Raw genomic sequence first — 23,545 nt, forward strand, 5'->3', positions numbered from 1 at the left:
CGATAAAAATAAACCTTGTAAAGTCAAAGCCTGGCAATGGTTCAGCACAAATCAGAGGGAAGGAGTAAGAGGCAATGAGCCTCCCTCCTCTTCTTGGATAATTCCCAGCTTGTTTCCCAATGAATATTTAGTAACACTTTCCAGCAATCTAGGAACATTTTTTTTAAAAGAAAAAAAAAGTATTCAAAGTTATGAATGCTTTGTTGTGAACTCAAACAGGATTTTTGATCCACTCTGGTGGCTTTCTGGTACTGAATTCAGCTGTGGATCAAAACAAAATATCACCCAGGTTGTGTTGGATGTACCTGAGACTTATCCAACCAAGAGATTGACAAAAGCACATCAGCCTTGCTTGGGTCAGATTAAGGGAGTTATTTTTGAGCATTGGAAAGCTGCAAACCAACCAAAATAGGTAGAAACTGGGAAGAGTTCACTGGGCAGAAAAGTTTCTCCAAAGTTAACAGAAGTTACTACCACTGGGCATGATGCAATTACTTCAGCATCACTGTTTTGCCCTATGGCTATTGATTCCTCATATATGGCATTGTAGGGAGGATCTTCTACTACTTAATAAAATTCAGTTATGAAGTGAAAAATTGTTTGGAATTATTTAGTAAAGGGGGAGACTTCCCAGTACTATGGCCAGCACAAAGTGATCAGTCTTAGTCTAAACAGTATCTTAGTCTATTGTATCAATTTCTAGAGTTTTATTTAAACATCTATTCTTAATCATTAATACAATCACGTGTGACTGCAGAACCTGTAAGAATGCAGTGACTGCACTTCCTAAAGAAACAAAAACCCTCATGAACTGTCACTGAAATCAATACCCAAAGAACAAAAGGGTATTTCACAATAGACTCTGTCCTTCCTGGTATCAGCAGGATACTGAACAAGTGGTAAATAAATGACATGTCCCTGAAAGGGATAAGAATGACACAAGAGAGACTTCCCAGTGTGTGAAGAAGCAGGCAAAAAGTTACTTAAAAGCACAAAAAATGTCACAAATCACTAGAAAAGGACATCAACATGGTGCAAGGATAGGGAGATGGAAAAAGTGTGTGGTACCTCTATCCTGTTGGGACACCCAACAGGCACCACAAGATTGTACTGACAAAGCCCTTGACAGTCTTGAATACAGAAACACAGGATGAAACCCAGCTATAAAGGAGAGAAAAGTGATTGAAATGAGAAAGTGTACCACAAATGATTTCTGAATCATCTGCCTTTTGCAAATCCCACAAGCTATCACCTCATTTTGGATGATCTCCTTCGGCCATGTACACTGCAGTCGCCATGAGTGGGACAGGGTAGTGGTGCTGCCTCACCATTCAGTTTCTTTTTCCCCTAAGTCTCTGTCTGCTTGCCTGTTACAAAGCACAGAGCTCACTGTGAGTGAGTGAGGGGGCTGTCCCAGCACAGTGGCAGTCCCTTTCCAGCATCACAGGCAATAGAACAGTTTCCACATTTCTGCTGAATCCAGGGAAGATTAAAAAGGCAAATACAGCAGTGAAGTTTACTGAAATCAGCAAATTCTGCATCTTCACAGGAAAAAAAAGGAATTCTCTTGAGAAAGTTGGCAATGACTTGAAGTGGATTATGTCAGGGATAACAAATTACTTTATTGGAAAATAAAAGTCAAGATGTCTCAAAATCCATTCCCATTTAACCAAAAATAGAGCTAGATGTGAGAAATCAGAGCTTCTGGTTCTGTCACAAGTAAAAGCACAACCAAGTCACCTACAACACACTGCTAGTCTAGCAGAGATTGTGTTGTGAGATCCAGAGTTGAATTGCTTGCCAATGTTTGGGTGAAAGTACTTCTTTTAGCACATAATGTGGTTTTGACGAAGCAGCTTTTAAAATCACTCAGACTCGTAGTTCCTATCAGCCAAAATCACTTGTACAGCTGTTCCCTTCTGTGTGAACAACTCTGCTGAGCACACGCCACACAGTCTGCTCTGCTGCATCCCTGCTTGTTTGGGGCTTCAGAAGGGAAGGGGCAGTATAAACATTGGCCACTACTTCTAAATTCCTGCCTTGGTGCCTGCAAGTTACACTGCGTACCATTTCAAAGAGAACACAGAAAAGTTACCATCCTGGCTCAGCAACACTTTACAGTAGCATAAATAACCTTGCAAGGTGGAGGCCAGCTGAAGATCCTCCTAGTAAATCAGTGCTATTTTTATTTTAGTTTGTCCATGAATGTACATAATTTCACCTGTTCCTCCATAATTACTGCTATTTAGTTGTAGCTTGAAGCTACACAACACCTGTAGCTCTACCATCACTGCTTCCTTTTTCTGTATAAAAAAATCCAGTCAGGTGCTTTCTTTGAAGAACCAGCTTCAATTAATTTATTCAATCAATCTTCCATTAAAGTCATGGGTATCCTACTGGTATCAGTCAGACACTTTCAACAGATTTCTATCAGGTTGTTCACACACATGCTGTCAAACTTATTTAAGGAACTACCAGTTAAAAAAAAACAAACAAAAAACAACAAAGTGAAAGCATTGTGTAAGAAAGAGCCTAGTCATGTTCTCTACAGGAACACAAAATGACAGAAGGTGACACTTCTCAGTTCAGAGCTAAGTAAGAATAAATGCTAGAACAACTCTGGGAACCCAAGCTTGTTGATGGTCATGTGCCTTGCTTCCAAAAGAAGCACAGTCACAACATGCTGTTACCCAAGGACGAGTTAAAGCACATATGGCTTTTTACATGACAGCAACTTGCACTGGTATATTTTCCAAAGCCAAATATTGTATCCATAGAATGATGCTGGTGCTAAATAAAAACCCATGAGAGGAATCAGAAAGTGCTCAGCCCGTCATAAAATGTTACTGAAATGGTTGTATCAAACATTTATATTGCCAAAGACATGGAACATAGATGATGGCATAGGTAAAAGCTTTGGGGCTCTTTAAAAATTGAAGTATTTTGTCTTTTCTTTCCCTTTATTAACAACAACAAATTGGAATCCAAACTTCAACTTTCTAAGTGGCTGCTGCAGCAAGGAAAACAAAGTCCCTACTTTTGTGGTACCTGAAACAGTGTAATTGTTACTATGAGGGGTTCTGAAACTTGTCTCAGCTTACATCACTGCTATTGGTGATCATTTAGGGCAAAATGTCAAAATACAGCCTCGGGTCTATTTTTTAACTTTCCCTGTAAGAAGTTGCCCTTTTTTTTTTTTTTTTTGTTTTGGTTTGGTTTGGTTTGGTTTGGTTTTTTGTCTCGTGCTTCACATTATTATGGGCTAGTCTCTCCACCTACAATATCCACAGTTGATGATTCACCCAATAATCAACACTATAGCTTCCAAACAAAGAGTGTTGTCTGCAGCACAGCAACTTGTGGGGACAGTCATCCCAGACAGCTTGTCTGCTCTGTCACCCAACAGTGGTCTGACCTCAAAGCCCACCATGATAGGCTTTCTAGCACAGACCTTCACAGAAGGTCTCCACAGAATCATGGAACAGGCCAGGCTGGAAGGGAACTCAAAAGATCATCTGGCCCAGTCTTTCATGTGAAATGCAGCTACCATGAAATCATTTAGCATCCGCTTCAAAACTTCTAACAATGGAGGCTCCACCACATCTGTGGGGAGGTTGTTCAGTGCATGATGGTTCTCAATGTAACAAATATCTTACTTCATCAAGACAAATATGAACATATTGACATTATTGACCAAAAAAAATGCCATTTGAAGTGAAAGCATTCACTCTTACATTCCCATTTATTACATTATATAACCTGTAAGCAGCTTAGATGTAGTCCCATAATCACATTCTCAACCCAAACAGCTCTAGAACAAAGCAAAGAGGACCCCACTGTTTCTGCTGAGCTCCTGAACTTGGCTGAAGCTGAAACGCCTGAGAAGTAGCCAAAGAATAGAGGTGTCTGATAGTGGCACCACCAGTCTGGGAAGACCATTTCACTGAAACTCCTTAGGGCAAGAAACAGATGGCTGAGTCCCACTCCCGTTATCAAGTGCTGTAAATAAAGTAATGCATTCACATTTTAAAACTAATGAAAAGCAAGATCTAATTGGTCAGTCAAGAAAGCTCAAAGTGGTTCTCCTGGGCTGTTTGAAGCCTTGGAAAGATGGTATTTTATCAGCAACAAAATTGAGATGCAAATCATGAATGCCTGAAGTTATTGCTATCTTCTTTCCCTGCCTTGATGGAAGGACAAAAGATTCTTAATTTATAAAGCTTCATTAATTTACCTCTCTCAGTACCTGAGCTAATTTTGGCATCTTTACAAAGCTTTGTACAAGACTAACATTTCCAAGGCTCTTAAAGCCACTTCTGCTAAGCCTTCCAACTGTGTTGTACTTAACAAGTGCTAAAAAATCCTTTGCACTATTTTGTTTGACTGTACAAACTCTTTCATCTGAAGGGCTGTTTATCACATTTTCATCCTTTTAATGGTGAAAGCACTAAAAATTAACTGACCTTCTGCTCACAAAGATCTTTATCATTTAATTCTCAGAACCAAAGAGAATCACGCTGCCACCACAGTGGGAGGACAGAGGAGTGTTCTGCAACAGTCACATTATTTCACAGACTTCAGCAATGGCTTTCACAAAGCCACACAGCAGCACAGCTCGGGATGTTCTCCTTACACTGCTCTCAGCCAACTGCAAGAGAGTCAGTGAGTGGAAGCACCAATCAATCGTTGGGGTTTGCATTCCTCCTCCAGCCACTTCTCTAGACTGTTGGGATGACAGTTGCATCAAGATGTTATTTCTTCATGTATGACCACGTTTTTAAAATCTACTTGCAGATTAGCACAGAACATAAAAACAATTTTCTGGAAGGGACGGGTGATGCTTTGCAAGTCCTCATGTACATTTTAGCCACAGAGAAAAAACAAAAACAACTCCTGGAAATGCTGAAATCTGGTCCACAAACCCAGTATTGAATCTGGGCTTCTTTTACTTAAAGAGGGTGGAGTGGTAAAAGGCAAGAAAGCATTTTTTACCCTAAATACTTGAAAGAAAATGTGTTTGTTACTTCCCTCAATAGCTGCAGTTTCAGACAAGCCAAAACAAACAAAAAAAAAGGCCACCAGTGCTGATACATCCCTCCTCTACATGCAAAAGATGGAAGGAAAAGCCTTTATTTCCCTTTCTGCACTTGGCTCCTCCTTGCCTGTGCTACCCCAGAGCTCCCTGGGATTTGGTTCACCATGATGGCAAGGCCTGCTGCCCTCTTCAACCTTTCAAAAGTGTAGCATTCAACCTTTTCTTCACTGGCGACTGTCCTTGTGCTTATGAGGCGAAATCCATCTTTGAGTAAAGTGTCAAACAGCAGGCCTAGCACATTAGTACCATTAATCAGCTTTCTATTATCAGGCTTTATGGAAACATACCTAAAATCAGGAAAAAAGAAAAAAAAAAGCAGTTAAAACACACTTTAACTACTTCTTGACAGCGTAGATCAGCACAGCTGCACTGTGTTTACAGGAACCAAGGCTCCGGATAGTTTTTTCCTCTTTTAAGGACAACTGGACACTTTCCTTTGTTATGAGTAATTCTCAGTTCATCGAGTTATGTGCTGGGGAAGAAGTGCTTCTCTTTCACACCCTCCCCTGCCACAAAACTTACTTTCTTGAGAAATATCTGTGACAATCCCCATCTTGTCTCACTTAACAGAGGAGAAGGGAGCAGCAGGCTCTGCAATGCTGCAACAGTTTTTCAGGTAAGAGTAAATGATGGACAGCAGAGTCACATTCACCCCAAAAGCATCACTCTCCAACATACAGGATCTCTGTCTACAAACAGCGACATTTATTGCAAAGTTACCTTGTACAGCAGGTCGTCTGGTAACAAATACGAAAATCATTTTCACATGGCCTCAAACTGATTTAATTTGATATAAAGTACAGTGTAAGAATCTATCCAGGCATTCTGAGGAGCAGAAGTCAGGTAAAAATACTATTACAAAAGATATAAACTGACGGGTGAAACTGTTCCACAGTTCACAGGCAAGTACACCAAACATTCACGGAAAGCACACGAAAGGCAAAAAAGTCCATGTCATCACAAAGATTAAGGAGACAGAAATTCAGCAAGGCAACATAATCAAATTTGACTTGTTTCATTACTCAAGATAAGCTTTTTTTATTGATCTGCAGAGGGAAATTTTTACCAAGTCTGACGAAATACATGAAAAAAATCAGAAATATTTTCCCCACTACTTAAGTTGCCATAACCTACTCAACCAATTGCTAATCCATTAAAATTAGTAATATGTTACAAATTAAAGGTTTGGCACACAAACATATATATTGCTTCACAAATGCAAAGTAGTTTTTACTCTACTTTCTTAGCCAAAGAAAGCTGGAAGAAAGATAAACTTTATTTTCTTAAAAAAATTAACAAAAGACTGCTGTGTTGGTTCGTGTATTCAAATTGAATAACACTTTTGGAAATATTTCAGTGAAATTTCCATAAAATTCCAGATGTTCTTACAGCCACAGAGGACAAATTAGGTTAACATTTTCTTATACAGTAAGAACATGTCTCCATACAATAGAGACATCCAGCAAAAGATAGTTTAAAAAACCTAAATAGTCATTAGAATATGATACTGCTATCACAAAAATTACTGATACACAGTTATCTTTATAAAAACAGAACCTGGCTCTGAATTCAAAGAAAACCCACTGTGAAGCATATAGTTAATAATCTGTCTCTTCTCCCTCCCCCTAATAAAAAGCTCTACAAAAGCTTTCCAGTCCCCAAAATGCTGTCTCAGTCCCACTGGAGTTTTTAACCCTTCTTGCCATTCTCTGTTTCCTGTTTTCCATATGAAAGCCTTTTGCACTATAAGCTAGTGGAGATTTTAGGCTTCCTCCAGTATGTCTTTACTTTGTTTCCTTTGCTTCATTTTACTGTGTTTTTCATGTTCTCTAGAAGGTGATACTGTGAAATTCTAAAGTGAGTGAGGAGGAAATGGCAGAGAGAGAGAAAAACGCAAGAGAGCTCATAAACAAACATCAAGAACAGTATTTCAGAAAGCTGAAGAACAGGCAAATCAGTGTAACAAATTAAACTGGGTGTTTCAGAACTAGAAAAAAAATAACATTGAACAGGAAAAAAAAGGGAATATATTTCTTTTCTTTCAGTTTCTTTAAAATGAGCTTTGCTACTATGTAGCATGCACTTCATGAACTGGAAGTCACAAAGACATATCCATAATGAGAAGTCACTCTAAGAACAGTACCTGGCCACGAACTGGTCACCAGCAGAATACTCAGTACCACACAGAAAAACCAGATCGTGATGAGAGGGTCTTTCCAAAGGAAGTGGAACTAGTGGTTTCTGAGAAGGAAAAGGGCTGTTCCAGCCCTGTCCTGTCTGCTGCCCTGTAAACACAGTGATCTGCTCAGCTAGTGCCTCAATGGTGGTACTGCAAGAACCAAAGATCCGGAAAAAAGTCTGCATTTCTTGGAGAGAAAAACGCACTTCCAAGATCTCCAGCCTCGACTTCAGCAAATGTTCTTGGCTCAGGAGGTCGGCCAAGGGGTAGAGTCCATAGAATTCTGCTTCTCTCTGCAGCCTCTGATAGTCTGAGAAATCAGTTGGTAAGGACACCTGGAGAGTCCTCAAGAAGTCCATGATGTAACTAAACAAAGCTCCATCTCTGTCCACAAAAAACTCTCCATTCACCAGTTTCAATTCCCGGTTATCGTCATTTACCATCCGTGCCAGCCTGGACTCAGGGAACTGCTGCAAGGTAGAAGCCCGGGTTACAAACCTCACACCTCCCACATTCAGAACGATCACCTCTCGACTACTCATGGCTACCTCAGCCACTCAGGAATCACAGCTCTCTCATCTGCATGTCTGTGACTTGATCCTTCCTAAACTGCAAGGCAGCTGCAAGAACCATTGCGTGCTTTAAGTAAGTGTTTGGAGTGAGGTGTGGAGCAGCAACAGGATTCCCAGGCAACAAAGATGTAAATATCATGTACAATAGTTTTGTTTGCTGGGTTTGGTTGCTTGGAAACTTTGATTCTTGGAATTTAATGTTTTATTTTTGAAATTAACAGCTTGCAAGGACTACCGGAATACAGTGAATTGACTGTCACAACTTATGAAACCTTGAGAGAGGTCAACGAATATTCCCAAAGTATGGCACACATTATGTTTGTTTTCAAGAAATGTCAGTTCAACTTTTTCATTCCATACACTGCTGTTCATAGGACCACTGCAAAAAGAGGTTAGATGTGCTTCAGGCAAGTACCATATGCTCCAAAAGAAGGGCACTTCAAAGAACTCAAGCTTAAGGTTCCCTTTAAATCACTGTTATCTAAGGCCAAGTCAATACAACCAGAAAATTCAATTAGCTCCTGAAATGAGATACACAAAAACACAGTAACAGCAGGAGAACCTATACAAGGTTCTTCAAACACCACCAACATCCATACACCTGCTGCATCACACAACCTGTTCCAGGAAATCATCCAATCATTTTTCCTGGCTTTTGGAATTGCAATCTGGAAGGGTAGAGAGGGACAGGAGAGCAGCTCTTGTACCTGCCACCTCTGCAGGGCTAAAGCCCAGGCTGCCTTCCTGTGGCAGACCCCTGCATGCCTTTCACTGCACTAAGTTCTTCATGTTAAGGCCAGTCTTTAAGAAAGTGTGGCTTCAGAGAAACACGGATCTAACAAAACAGCCCAGCTACCCCAACAATTTGATGCTGAAAAAGTAAACTGCAAAGTATGAACTATCTGCAAAGTACATACCATCTGGCAGCCTGTGCTTATCATTACCTCTAGAATATATGCTTGCCCTGAAGATACATTTTTGTAGAACACATAATCTGAATGCACAGGGTAATTACAGCATTTGGTTATACGAAAAAAAAACCCAACACCACAAAACCAAACCGAAACATACACCTATTTCAGAGAGAAGTAATATCATCAGATAGAAGCTGGTTCCAGCACGTGAATGATGCACGCTGCATTTTGCAGTGGAAGGGCAGTCCTCAGCTAACCTGTCAGCACAGAGCTCACCTCAATCACAACTCTTCTTCTTTCCAAACGATCTCCCCAGTTAGATTTTTTTTTTAAACCACAATCTCTTATCTTATTCTACAATTACATTAACATCAAACTAAAGATACAGTCTGGCCCTATATTTTGGTAAGAATAATGATATACAGTGAGTAATATTTCCATAATCACCACTGAAAGAAGAATCCACAAAGTGTATTTCAAAGCTCCATTTCACTTTCTGTTTTAGCAGTGTTCAAATTATGTGAACATTATGACTGTTTTGGAATCATTTTGAATCTTTGAATGTTTTCACTGGAAGTCTGAAAAGACCAATTAATTTAAGAAGTTCCATGTTTTCTTCCCCAGATCTCTCTTAGTTCTTATATTCCAGCAGACACCTCACAACAGTTTATATTTGCACACAAACTGTGCAACGTTATCCAGTACAACCAACGTATAGTTTTTACACTTTTCTCTTAAAAGTGAAGCTCCATCTGTCATCTGTTCCCAGTAAAAGACTGCATGATCTGCTATCTCCACGGTATCTGCCAAATAGGACAAGCAAACTGTAAGGAACTGAGATTTCCAGCACTGGAAATTGTCAATGACTGACTCCACAAAGGACATTCTGGTGACAGCAAGAATGAGCAAGAAGATAAGAGAGTTCACTATAAATCTGCGTGAAAAGACTGAGGGAATCTTGAATTTAAAAGTGTTGCTTTCCTGAGGCAAGGAAAGTTTGTCCACATCAACAAGTTTTATTCCATTCCACTGGCTGGTATCAAAGCTCTTCATTGTGGGACTGATGTCCACAGTGGAACAAGGTAAAGGGGTTTCTTTGAGCACCTTGATTTTTTCCCTGAACTCCTGCATCTGTTGCAGAAATATGATGGGTTCAGACACATCTTTGAAGGCCTCTGCAATGTTAAAAGCCATCCGCTGCTCTTGCAGAATTGTGTTCAGTTTATTGATTTCCGGATCATAGGCCTGCATCACTGCAAGCTTCATGGTCTCAAAGTCAGATAGAATCTCATTTCGCTTCTGCTCCAGCGTGTGCTGCAGCTTCTCAAAGAACTCCTTCACTTTGTCAGAATCTTTAGTCAGCATCTGCAGAGCTTTCCTCTTACTGGTCTCCAAGGTATCCAGCCGCGAGAGGGCATCTCCACAACGCCAAGTTTCAAAGCCCTGAAACAAAGTTTCAAAAGCCCGCTTCTCCTGGGAATAAGCTTCTTCGATTGAACAGAAAACATGCTTTGTGTGGTCACCACGGGTGGCACAAACTCCACAGATCAGCTGCATGTCAGTCCGGCAAAAAATGTTAAGGGGTTGTCCGCTGTGCACTTTGCACACAGGCATTTTTGGAGTTACCTTGATTTTGTTGTACTTCTCCACGATACCTTTCAAGGAATAGTTGACCTGCAAGCTGTTGACTCCAGTGACAGGAGTCTCCTTCCTGCATGTAGGGCACTTGAAAGGGGATGGCCTCCAAAGCACATTCCGCACATTTCCCTCAAGAATTCCTTCCAGACACTTTCTGCAGAAATTGTGTGAACAGGGCAGGACACGAGGATCATCAAACAGGCTACAGCAAATGGGACAGGTCAGATCTTCCTCTAGGAGCTCCATCATATCCTAAGAAAGAGAAAAAAGATGGTAACAGAACTTACAAAACTTATTTCTCCCTCAAGGAGACCATACAAAAACCAATCCCCATCTGAGACACGTTTCAGTGAGAAAAGGATGGGGTCTTTTTCCTCCAGTATCCTGAAGCCAGAGCCTCAGCTGGCTTTCTGCAGCCAGTACCCTTTGGCTGTGGTATCTGGCCAGCAAATGGCAGGCACAAGAATGGTGCAATGCTCAGGCAGAATGACTTTTTTGGATTCTCAACTAGAAATGCTGGAAAAGAACACTTGCCAACCCCAGCAAGAATTTTGAAAGAAAATAACTCATGTACTCATAGTAACAGTACAAGACTTACATCTTTCCTTGCTGATGCAACACACAGAAATGGGATTTGCACAGAAGATACTCAGCCAATACACTCTGCTAGGATTTGATTACTTTCTACTTGCTCCACTCATCCAAATCTTCCAGTTTCAAACCCCACACACTGGTACTGCAGACAATACTAAAAGTGACTGAAAAAGCCCAGCTGCAGTATTTCTGCTGCTACAGAATACATTATGTGTCTTTTTGCTCTACTTCCAAGGCCAAAGGAAAGTCACCACTCACTTTAAGAACTAGCTTTTCTCTTGCTCCTGCAATATTTTTAAATAACCAACTGAATGTGTTACTATTGAGCTATTCAGCACAAAGTTAAAACACTTCAAATAACAGCTACCCATAATCCTTGATAATTCATCATGAAACAAAACTGTTAAAACATTTTTACTCATCTGCAATCTCTATTTCCAATTCCATTCTCACAGCATTCATGCCTCAGTAATTTCTTTCTGTGGAGAGAACCTACAGGAAGAATATTTATCATGTAATCCTTCCTCCTGTAAAGTCTCAGTGAAGGGACCCAGCACACTACCCTTCCCCTGCCTCGAACTAAAGCCAAGTTCTCAGATGCAGACACCTTGTAACTTACAGCATGCTCTAAGAAAACAAATAGCTAATAAAGACCAAAATAGGTGACAGTCTGTATCATCCAAAGCTCTCCAACACTTCGTTTTGAGCTATAATTAGAAAGATGCTTCCCTTGCAAAAATTCCTTCCATATTATACAACATATATTCATACATATGTAATAAAATTCCTTTTACAAATTGAAAGGCATCACAGGAAAGTGCATCAAAGTACTGTTGTGACATCAAGGCATGTGAATGAGCTCTTAATTAGTTTTGATGTGATTTCTAAGGTTTCTGTCTCCTCAAAGAAATATGAAGTGGAAAATGTGGGAGCCAAGAAGAGAGCTGCAAGGGAAAATCCACGCTGCACAGAACAAGAAGAGCAATAAAATCAATACCACTGATTCAAGGAAAGCAAAATTCACTATCAGGAAGAAAGGTGAGGTCAGTCCTGACTTTCCTTCACAAAAGGACCAGTAGTCCCAATAAGACTTCGCAGTAAAAGCCATCCGTGGGAAGTGTGAGCAAACCTCCCATGCTTTTCAAGTGAGGAGGAGGGGTTGTCACAGCCCAGAAATTCAGTAGAAAGTCTCGGTGGGCTGAACAAAGACAGCAGTCCAGTGCTGGGAACTCTTACCCTTTATTATATAGTCACCTTAACTCCGACAGCTATCACACTATTTAGTCGTACAAGTGTTGGCTAACAAGCTCTTAACTTTTACAAGGAATTTAACCAAGCTCCCAACTCTGCCAGCAAACTTCGGCACAGAGCAAGGGGTAAAATTGGATTGCCACACTTGCTGGGATAGAACAAGACAGGAGAGAGTAAAGACGGAAACTAGAGAAAGTGAAGGGGAAAGACCACCAGTCCTTAGATCCCTCATCGGCTCTGCCACTGTGTACGGTCCAGATCTGGGATCAACAAAAGCCCGGGACGGACCCCAAGCCGCCCCCTTTTTACAGTTTCCCTAGAGCACATCCCCTCGTTTTTCGCGCCGTTTCCTGCTGCTGGCGCACGCGCGGTGTGCCCCTGGAGCCCTTCAGGGAACGAGCGGGGCTGGGGCCTGTGGGGTCCGGGAGCTCCCTTGAGCGAGGTGCCCGGGACCTGGCCCTTCTCTTGCCGCAGGCACACGGAACGGGAGCCTCCAGGCTGACTTACCAGCCCAGCAATGAAAGGCTCACAAAAGCGCTGCCCTGCCTCAGCGGGACCCTCCCTCCCAATCCAAACTTTCCTGTCACAGCACGACAACCATGCTTACGTGCTTATGCCCCTCTGTGCTTGTTGGGGGAAAAAAAAAAACAAACAAAAAACAAACAAACAAACAAATACCTCTGGGAAAGTTGCCAGCTTTTTTACTCAGAACTAAAGTCAGGAGGCAGAAGAAGCCACCACTACAACTGGGGACAAAGTCCCAGAGAAAAGGTCTAATAACTCTTAACTAATGGGTTTACTGGAAGCCCACGGATCCCATTCAGAAACCTCATTTTCTGGGAGGAGAATGTAGTTTTGAAGCACCTCTGATGCTCTCAAAGCAAGGTTTCTCTTCCATCTTTCCTAGTGCTAACAATAATGGGATGACACGAAGATGATAATTTCATCCCTCCACTCTTGAGTCTTCCTTTTTGTGAGCAACTCTCTCTTTCCAACTTGTACTCATAAGTTTGTGCAGCACACACCGTAGCAGCACAAAGATCCGTTCCGCTCACGTGTTAAGAGGATAATAACTACAGGACTAAAATGACAGTTTTCCATATCTTAGTAAATGGAAATGCACAGGGCAGAAAATATTTGCTCTGGTCCATCTCCTTTACCAGGGAGGATTTTACATCCCACTTAGGGAGCTGGAAAAGCACCTTTGCATGCCTGACAGCAAGAACTGCAAACCAATTCAGAAAATGCTTACTATAACACTTTCCATCAAAATTGCAGAATAAACACTGAAGATTTTCACATTCCTAAAAATACAAAAAGCATACACAAAAAGGCTTCATGATCCAACTAAAACTGTCCGGCTGCATTTCAACCCCACTTCCCCAATTACATAATTATGCTTTATAAATATAACTGAATTTCAAAACCTTTATACAGCATCATTAAAAACACTGGATTAAAAAAAAATGGGCAAGTCTACAAACTTCCCCCCCCCCTCCCCTTACAACACCAGAAATGCCAAACCAAAAATACTGAAGACTTGTATGACGGGTTGGACAGATTATCTTCTGTCTTCTTTAGGATATTAATTTCAGACAGTAAATCATCTGTGGATTGAAACATCCCTTAGCAACCTGGTATTTGTGTGATGAACTACAGCGACATTTCAATTTTTCCACTGGGAATTTCTCTGTGTAACTTCTGACCCAGGTTTGGGTGGCCCTGGAATTCTCCACTTGAAGCACACAGACCAAAAGCATCTCTCTCTGGGTACAAACCCAACAGATGTCACCCATCAGAAATAGCAACTTGCACAGTTTTACCATTAAAAAGAAGAATGGCAAACAACATCAAACAATAAGAGCAAAACAATCACAGTAGCTTTTTCCCACACTCCAGAGTGAAATTCATTTAGCATGCTTCTCAGCACAGAAGTTGGGTTTATCAGCCAGCAGCATGCTGAAAGCAAAACCAGAATTTCACCAGGCTTCAAACAGAATAAAAAGCTAAATCCTGAATTACAAGTTTCCTGCAATGGAATGTGTAGCTGTTCTAAATGAGAACTGACCAAGTCAAGCTACATTTCAACAAGCAGTTGAGCTAGTCAGGAGAGGTCTCATCTCCCTTCCTTGGCAAGGACCCTGGTCTGTGTCAGGACCCCTATGAGCAATTTCACCAGCCTTCTGTCAGACTGGCGTGTTGAATTGGTCCTAAAAGTGTCCCACACAGAGGGGAAGGGAGATGGAAGATCCTCCTTCCAGCAGCAATGACCCTGTTCACTCCACTGAGAGAAACTGCAATCTAATGGAGGGTCATTGTATACATTTTAATGTGGAACAACTGACTTCCAGGAGCAGTAGGTAACATAGGATTGTAGAATGTTAAGGAGTTGAAAAGGACTGAAGATTATCTAGTCCCAACTCCCCCTGCCATGGGCAGGGACACCAACCACTAGACCAGGTTGCCCAAGGCCTTACCTGACCTGGCCTTGAACACTGCGAGGATTGGGGCATCCACAACCTCCCTGGGCAACCTGTTCCAGTGTCACCATCCTCACAGTAAAGAATTTCTACCCAATATCTAAACAAAATTTCCTCTCTTCCCTTTCAGCCACTGGAGGGTTGCTATTCAGACCGCCAAAAAGACCTGGGTAAATTGCCCATGCTTTAAATCTGGTATTTCACGGTCAAAAGTTTTTCCAGGAGCACCAGGCAGATCCAACCCGTTCAGACTCTAGAAAGGCAGGACGGCCTGAAGAAATAAGCAGTCTATGCTCAGTGCATTCACAGCCCCAAGAACAGCGTTTCACCCCCAGGGCTGGACGGTCTGTCGAGCGCAGGGGCTACCCCAACGCTGGCCCCGGCGCTCACCCCACCGTCCCTTGACCTGGCAGATGTTCCATTGCTGCTCCTGGTTACAACGCCCCTCTCCAATTCCAGCGGGGAATCGCCCCTGAACGATGGCACTGCAGCCAGCCGCCGGCCCTGGCCTCCGCGGGGGTCACAGCGCTCCGCCGGGCACGGCAGCCCGGGGCCTGGAGGCCCTGCTGCTCCGCCTGCGCCCCGCGAAGCACAGCGGGGCTCACGGGGGATGGCGGCTGCCGGCGGAACCGGCGGTTCCGGCCGCGGCGTCCCCCGGGCCGGGCGCTGCCGCCGCCCCTCACAAAGCCGCGGCCTGCGCTTGCCCGGCCGCGCCCGCCCGTCCTGCCGCCCCCGGGCCCCGCTACTCACCATGGCAGGCCGGGGCCGCGGGGAGCCCGGGGCGGGCGGGGCACCGGCCCCCTCGGTCACTCGCACGGCTCGCCGCCGCTCGCCCCCGGCCGCCGCCCGCCTTCCGGGTCTGCCGCTCCCGCCCCGCCGCCGGCCCCGGCCCGCCGGAGCGATCGGACGGGAGCTCGTGCCCCGCCGTCCCACCCACCTTGGCCCGCGGCCGCCGATCCAGCTCCAGGGCAGGAGCGGGTGCGGCTCTTCCCTTCCTCCACTTGCCTGTGAGCGGCCAGGAAAGCCTCCGGAGCTGCCAGGAGACAGGGCCGGCGGTGGATGCTGCTTGCCTAAGGCGGCGGCCGAGGCTGCAGCCTGTGCCTCCGCCGAGATATATACGGGTTTCTGTTGTTTGTTAACTCTCTTAAATTACACTTGAGCCCGCAGCTCACAGGCGCACGTTGCACAGCCTAAGGAGGGGCGCTGCTGGGTGACAATCCTGCTGGGCATCTGCCACCTTGCGAAAACGCTTATTTAAAAATTAAAAAAAAAAAAAAAAAAAAAAAAAAAAAAAAAAAAAAAAAAAGAGAGAGAGAGAGAGAGACAGATAGCCTTAGGTGCTTCATAAAAGGAAAGCGACTCATTCTTATTTGCTTGAACACACTGGTTGTACCGTTTCCAGCTGGTGAATCTCTTGGCCTGTTAATGTGGCCTGTAAAACTTCTGCAGGTTTTCCACAATAACACTGGTCCCAGGGAAATAGAGCAGAAGAGATTCCATGGCCACTTGAAAGAACATTCCAGTTACAGGACTATGAAACTGAGTCTGAAAGTTCTGAAATATCAGAGGATCTTTGTGTTGGCTATCTCGCAGTTCTGTTAGTTCTCAGTCAACAGAACAAGTCTCACATCAAAGTCATACTGAACTTATTTTCGAGTCAAATTTTGTGAAATACTACATCAAAAGCTGTTCCCAAATGTACATACTCTGCCTCCTGCATCCCTTCACTCCCCTATTCTGCACCCAGTGCAGTCACATCACTCATCAGCACAGGGGAGACTCCTCACGTCCAGGACTACTCACACAAGGAACATCACAAATCAGACCGTATTTCTATCAAATGAAGCTCCCTTGCGCATCTGACATATTTCTTCAGATTATTTAGGGATCTGGATCTTAAAAGTCATTCAATAACATGCCAAGGTTATGCTTCCCCAATTTACTGGAAGCAAATTCTGGTTACTCCTCACCTTCTCTCCTTGATGTCCCACACAAGTTGGCCTGCCTGCTCAGCTGAACTCAATGGGAGCAGTTTGACCAAGGACAAGCATTTTTGAGAATTCCTTTCAGAGTGGCTGCACACTGAAGCATTTCTTCCACTATCCACTGGAGAACAGCCCCAGGAGGTGGAGTTGCTGCACAAAAGCAACTGAGACCTTCAGATGTATTTCAACATCCTGCTTGTTTCTTCTTAATTGTCCAGCATCTTGTTTGCTGTTTATCAAAAACAAGTAATTCCGGGTAGTTTCCCTTAGCCACCTAAACTGCTTTCAAGTGATATCCCACTGCTTGTGCATTTACATTTGCTGAGTACTCCTTGTCTACACTTTCCCAACAGCCACTTTTATATAAAGAATTTCTGGGTCCTATTAATCTTCTCTGTAATTTTATGGTTAAAGATTAACAACAACATGGCATTTTAGATTTCTCACTCATTATTTTCATATATTTATCATATAACATTTTTCCCTGATATATTTTTAGAGTATGTTTTATTCTCTGTTAATTCTTTGGGCTGGTCCAACTCTGTCTCCTTATAAATGAAGAAGAAGCTGAATGGGTGGAAGAGTGGTTGCCTGCCTCTTCATTAGGTCCACCTTAAAATGTTCCTGTCCCTCCTTGCCTTTGATTTCTTCTGTCAAAGAGGAAAGCTTAAACTTCTGGGCAAACACACAGCAGGATTTCTGTCCTTGGTGCAGAGAAACACTGCCTAGCCAGCAGCCTATTTAAGTGTCCCATAGCTGTCCTGAGATGATCAAATAGAATTTGGGCACTCTTCTACTTCTTATCTGACTGATGGAGTCACACACAACCATTCTGCACACATACAAGTCCATCTTTCTATACTTTTTAACTCTGCTTCAATAACAGCACTTTCAATAGAAGTTTGTTTATGAGCTTGCAATCCTTCATCCAAGAGCACAGTGTCTTCCCGAGGCAGCATCAAAGGCTGGTTTGTGGAAGCTTCAGAGAAAAGCTCTGGCTGATGGAAAAGAACATTTGTAGATCTGTGGAGTAGTAAATAAACAAAACCAAGGGAAATCTAGGCTCAAAGGAGAGGCCCAGCTTGAAAGGAGGTGTTAGGATAAATGCCACTTAGTTATGGGAGGGTTAAAAATACAGGGGTAGAAATTTGGAAGAAATTATAGGATAGTGGCAATTTCCAGATTTTCAAGACAAGCACCATATTGTAAGACAATGAGTGATCCTCCACTGTCATCTTTAAACTACAGAGAACCCAGAAAATGGCTCTTCTAATAAGCACTATGCCAGGAGATTTCTGAGACTGAAGCTCTGTGTTGTGGTTCAGTCAGCGACCTCAGAGCTGACAGCTACTACTCCCGTTGCCTGTCCGAGCCCTGCCAGACTCTGCAGATGCTTTACTGAGCTGATTCCACCCACTCAGCCAGCAGAACGTTATTCCCTTTTCCTTGTCGAGGTGAGTTTTGCATTGATTCAACAAATTAAATCAGTCCAATGCAAGATTATACAATCACCAGGTCTAACATCAGAAGGATAAGGAAAAGAGGAACAAGATTTTTCTCATTCAGTGGAAGCAATCCATTAACGTGACTCAAGCTGTAACAGGTAACTCTACCCAGACAGGCAGATTCTCGGGGGGTTAAAGCCAAGACAAGACTGTGCTACTGGCAGAAGTCATCATTCCATCCTTTCCCCTTTCCTTAGTCATGCTTTCCTGATGCCTCCTCTCTGCTGGCTCCAACACTCATGCAGCCACACGTTAAGCCAGATGGGCTTGCCAACAGAGCTGAAAGCTAATCCAGTTTCCACACACAAAAAAAAAAAGAAAAAAAAGGAAAAAAAAATTAGGAAGTTTCCAGCGGGATCAATTTTGGCAGCCAGCTTATCCTGCAGCCAAACAAACACCAGTGCCAGGATGAGCCAGTGAGAGGGCCTGTTTCGGTGGCAGCCTGCACACACGTCAGCATAAACCAGAAATGCCTCCACAGGCCATAATTTCACAAATGCTTCCAGCCAGCTATTGCCAGCACTGCTGCCAAAAGTAACACAGCCTTGCCCTCGGCCACACCAGCTGCTCATTCCAGGCTCCAGGCACCCACTGTGCTTTTCTGGAGAAGAACTGATTGATAAATATAGCTGGAATTAAAAGCAGCATTTTTTTCCTCCCAAATTTGTATTCCACATCAGTAAAGCACTCCTGAACCAAAGACCTGTTGGATTGTAATTGTCTCCTGGGGTGAAGCTCTGGGGAAAAGAGGTCAGTTGAGGGCATTTTACAGTCTTATCCTTGGCTGCAAACCTGCCTTCCCACTAAGGCTAAGGCTTCACGTCCCATTACAGAGGTGTCAGAGCACACACAGAATACACTCCAGCTTCAGGACAGAGACTTCTTGAAGGACTCTGCTTTACTCAGCTGTGCTGGGGTGAGCATACTCTCAATCTGAGGTGGATAATGTAGTCGCTGTGAGGACCTAAATATGGACATAAATCTGCAAGAGCTTTAGAGCAGCTTGATAAGAAGACACCATAAGATAACACGAATAAATAAATTATTCAAAACAGCTCCATATATCAAACACCTTACTGATATATAAATGTTTCACAACTATATTGTATCTGATTACATTTCTTTTCAACAGATACATCTGGACTGTATTAAACATTCCAAACAAGGAATCAGAGAAAGCAGTTTCTTGTTATTGTTCCATAAAAGCTACTTTTAATATGGATTGTAGAAATACCAGGCATTAAAAATCCATGAAGGATCATCAGCGATTGAAATGATCAACTGCTGTTTTGAGGTCTGAATTTCAGAGACAGCCTTGATATCTGCAGGGTCTCTGGTGACTATTTTAGCAGTACTGAAAAGCTCTGTAGTTTTGCATACAGAACTTTGACCCACAGAGTTAACTAATATTCAGCACTTTGCCACATTTTTCTGCGGAGGGACGTGGGGGGGAATTGATGATGAATTCAGTGAGCTCCTTAGCAAAATCATATTTATTTACAAAGAATGTACAGCCACGTCCCATTTCCTTGCACGCAGAGGAAGCAAATGGGAGGGAGAACTGTGCAGCAGTCCAAGTTTGCTGATCCAGCCAGGATGCTTGCCCAGAAGAAGCTGTCCCTTGGCTTTTTCTCAGGGCCATACACCACTGCTTCTCCCACTGTCTGCTGGCTCTTGCGTGGTGTTTCCGGTCCCAGACATGCACACAGGCAAACACAGCTGCAACCAATCTGTGCTCTTGCTTCTGCGTTCGCAAGCAGTCCCTAGAAAAGTCTCCCTGACTTTCCCCAAATTAGTGCTTGCTCATAGAAGTTAGCTCATCTTAGCACTTGGCCATGCACCCCTGTGCCATCCATGGGCAGCAGTTTCTCATTTTTAGCTATCTTACGCCATAAAAGAACTTAATTGCTTCTTCCTGAACAAAGCATGGCCAGTGTGCCTGTCAGTTTTAATGAGGTTTGGGATTGCCTATAGATCAAAGTTCTGCTCCAGTGGGTTTTGCTTGTATTGCATAAAGAGGAAAGGAGAAGTGACCTCCAAAGCAAACAGAACAACAAAGAACAAAATTAATTTCCATATGTAATTTCTTCTATGATTTGGCAAGCATCAGATTAACTGTGTAAAACACAGGACTTCCTACAGAATGTTAATCCTCACAAGAACTACATTATGGTGAAGATTTCAAAAGTACAAGCACAACCTGTTTTTCATCTGAGACCTTGTCTGTATCATCTTCCAAACCACAGGCCTGACCCTGGGAGTGGAAAGACTGCTTTCAATAAACAAACCTTGCTTTTCCAGTCCTGTACCATCATTTACTTCTGTGCAAGTTGCGTGGAGACATTACTAAATCCATTTCGACATACATAATAACTACCTTTTTCCTTTGGTTTTCACAGGTGTAAATGCCTCCACAAAGCATATGACAGCGGAGAAGCAAGTCCGATTGGTTTTTTGCTTGCAGGACAAAGAGGAATTATTTTTCTGAGAAGGGATTAGTCATGTATAACATTGTTGTAATGTGTGCTGTGCAACGGGAGAGAGCTGCCCTGTCCTGCAAATTTGGCATATCAGGGAACCTTTCTGAAACATACTTGTTTGAAGCCAGTAGATGTACTTTGCAGGGCTAATGAGAGACAGTTGTATTTTGTGAATGAAGCTCTAAGCCAGAGAATGAAACAAGTCAATGCCCATCATTTCCCTTCAGCAGGTCCTCCAAATTAGTCTGCATTTGTGAAATGGATGGGAGTGGTCGTGTTCTACTAGCATGGTTCCCAGACAAAATGTCTCTGCTGCTACTGTTCAAGGAAGTAAAGTTAAAACACTGCAAGCAGCAAACATGTCTAGGCATGCTGAGCATGATTTTGCATCCAGTGTGGGAGGGTCCAAAATACTTGGCCTCCCCAGTGAAAGAAATGAACATTCAAGTAACCAGAAGCTGAATTAACCCTCAAGTACCAAGCAAAATTGTACTTCAAATTTTGAAGTCAAGATTTTAATTTCTTTGGGGCAGCTCTTTGTGCACTGCAAAGCTTCTGGTGTTCACACACTCTGTAAACAGGCTGACAAGCACATTTACAAATACAGTGCTACCCTGCTGCAATTGTTCACCTCATCCTCCAAGAAAGGCATATGAGTAAGCCACACTTCTTACCAGCTGACTTTTGCCTTACTTCCACCTCACCGGCGTATATTTTGCTTGACTCTGTCCGGCGCCAGAGCCTTCACTCAGGGCACACAAACGCCTCTGCCGCCGCTCCTGCTCCAGCCGCGGCCACGGTGCTCAGGAGCTGGGCCCTGCATCTGCAGGGAGACAGGATGGGAGCAAGGATGAGCCGGTTCCCGAGGCTTCCTGCTCGCCAAGCACACAGGCGCTGGAATGAACGTGCTCCAAAGCAGCATCGGCGGCTTTTCCAAGCGGCGGCGTGTGCTTTGCCGCACGAGGGCTGCAGTCCGCTGGCCTGTAAAACCAGCCTCTCCAGTTAAGCGAGTAGTGGAGCAGGAAACTGGCAGGGAGGCACGGCCATACACTGCTCCCCAAAGCTTCATCCCCTTGAGTCCAACAGATTTGGCAATGCTGACTTCATGTGGTGAGATGTGTTTGTATTCCCAGTGCTCATTGTGGAGAAGGACACAGTGGGACAGAGAAAAACATGGGACAGGAACTCACTAAGAGTTTCAGTCTCTAAGTTTTCTTTTTTTTTCTTTTTTCTTTTCTTTTTAAAACTATACTACCATTTATCTTTCAGCATTTACTGTAACAAACCCACAGGCAATTCCCACAGTGACTTAAATAAGACTACATTTGTGAGCAACAAGCTACCAATAAGGAGCCCGATGCCCTTCATATGAAATAAATAAACATCAGTTTCCACCTAATATTTACTTTAAGTTCAAGACTAATCCCATTTGTCATATTTTAAGGAAGTGAGCTCTTGACCCCAAATGTTTATGGGCTGTAACAGTAAGTCAAATTTAAAAAAAAAAAAAAAGCAGCACAATTTAAAGCTGCTCTTAAAATCAGATTGGTTGTAGGCACAATTTTGATAAAGATAGCACTTCACCTCATGTTTCAACCAAAAGGGGGTAAGTGTGACTGATACAGGCCATCCAGACCAGTAAGATATTTGTGGCTGTGAAAGTTCATTTTAACAAGGATTTCTGAATATCTGTATTAACCCCCTGGCCCCCTCAAGACAGACAACATAGTACTCCATGGGCTACATTACTTACATCATACTTCACACTGTAATAAAATGTTAAGGGAGCCTTCTAGGTGAAATGCCACAAAACAATACATCGACTGAAATAATGAGAAACAACAATTTCATCCCAAACAGGTTTGGAGGTAAATAAGCCTTCAGATGCAAGTAATCAAATTACCTGCTGTCTGCAAAACATTCTCCATCAGCAGCTCATGGCACAATATTTATTTGGCATTTTTCTGTAGATAAATAAAAATCTGAAGAGGGCACAGGTAGGCTTCTACAAGTCACGTTATCAAAATTTACTGTGTTTGTTGGAGCCCAGTTTGTGGATCCTGCTCTGGATGCTTTGTGTGCTGTAGGAATGCAGAAATAGACAAGGTAACCCAAACCACAAGTCACGTTACAGCTCTTTTAATTACATGGTATTCTGCCTCTGTGAAAGGGACACAACGCGGGCCCCAAACTGTGCTTTGCAAAACAAAATTATAAGTGCAATGATAGCACACTGTAGCTGACTTTGCAGTTAAATTTAACTGAGTAAGTTAGGAGAAATTTTGAACACGTGAAGAAGTACTCCAGAAGCAAAGAGGACTTCTTCAAGCATTCCGGGTTAAGATTCAGAGATAGACAGGTCTGGAAAATTAGGAGACACAGCAACTCACAGATGCACCTGGCAGCCCCGGCTGTGCGAACCTTTCATTTCAGTGAGCCACGTCTGAGTTTTCCAGGAATTAAAAAAGAGAAAGGTGGAGGGGGGATAAAAGGAAATAAAATAAACGGGGTTCTTGTTACTTGGCGCCAGGAATAGCTGAGCAGTAAATTTCCATGAAGGAGTCCCTTCTCACCTGTGAGGCTTCCTGATGCCATACCTACCACCTGCTCATCATAATCAGTGTCCGCTTTTATATATGCATATATACGTGAATTATCCTTTATATGCACGTACATACGCACAATACATCCTTTAGGAGGCTGCGCCGGTCGCCTCACGCCACGGCGACAATTGCGGAAAAAGAGCAGCGGGGGCTGCACTCATTGCCCACTAGATTTTAATTCCCAGAAGAAAGATGGGGCATTATTGTTGATTTTTTTAAAATTTAATTTTATTTCACTTTAGCCAGCAC

At 43.1% G+C, this 23,545-nt stretch overlaps 2 protein-coding genes and 1 long non-coding RNA gene across 5 annotated transcripts; all 3 read right to left on the bottom strand.

The window, feature by feature from the left end:
- Positions 1-1,513: 1,513 nt before the first annotated feature.
- Positions 1,514-7,820, bottom strand: KCNRG (potassium channel regulator). The gene is made up of 2 exons (XM_066176128.1): positions 7,239-7,820; positions 1,514-5,382 (listed from the first exon to the last, which is right to left on the bottom strand). Exons 1-2 carry the CDS (start codon positions 7,814-7,816, stop codon positions 5,130-5,132), a joined length of 831 nt encoding a protein of 276 aa, XP_066032225.1. The 5' UTR covers positions 7,817-7,820; the 3' UTR covers positions 1,514-5,129.
- Positions 7,821-9,405: 1,585 nt separating this feature from the next.
- On the bottom strand, positions 9,406-15,747 carry TRIM13 (tripartite motif containing 13). Of its 3 annotated transcripts, none has more exons than XM_066176124.1 (2): positions 15,474-15,747; positions 9,406-10,650 (listed from the first exon to the last, which is right to left on the bottom strand). In XM_066176124.1, exons 1-2 carry the CDS (start codon positions 15,474-15,476, stop codon positions 9,418-9,420), a joined length of 1,236 nt encoding a protein of 411 aa, XP_066032221.1. In that variant the 5' UTR covers positions 15,477-15,747; the 3' UTR covers positions 9,406-9,417. The 3 variants fall into 3 exon arrangements, with proteins under 3 accessions (XP_066032221.1, XP_066032224.1, XP_066032223.1); XM_066176127.1 differs by lacking the exon at positions 15,474-15,747 and adding an exon at positions 15,130-15,210; XM_066176126.1 differs by lacking the exon at positions 15,474-15,747 and adding an exon at positions 15,114-15,129.
- A 3,512-nt stretch (positions 15,748-19,259) lies between these two features.
- Positions 19,260-23,292, bottom strand: LOC136285946 (uncharacterized). Its single transcript, XR_010719607.1, has 4 exons — positions 23,267-23,292; positions 23,084-23,136; positions 22,597-22,774; positions 19,260-21,828 (listed from the first exon to the last, which is right to left on the bottom strand). It is a non-coding gene; the product is annotated as an uncharacterized lncRNA (long non-coding RNA).
- Positions 23,293-23,545: the final 253 nt, after the last annotated feature.

Source organism: Chamaea fasciata, unplaced genomic scaffold, assembly GCF_029207755.1.
Source record: "Chamaea fasciata isolate MVZ Bird 193981 ecotype frontalis unplaced genomic scaffold, bChaFas1.0.hap1 SCAF_2, whole genome shotgun sequence".
NCBI classification, from domain to species: domain Eukaryota; kingdom Metazoa; phylum Chordata; class Aves; order Passeriformes; family Sylviidae; genus Chamaea; species Chamaea fasciata.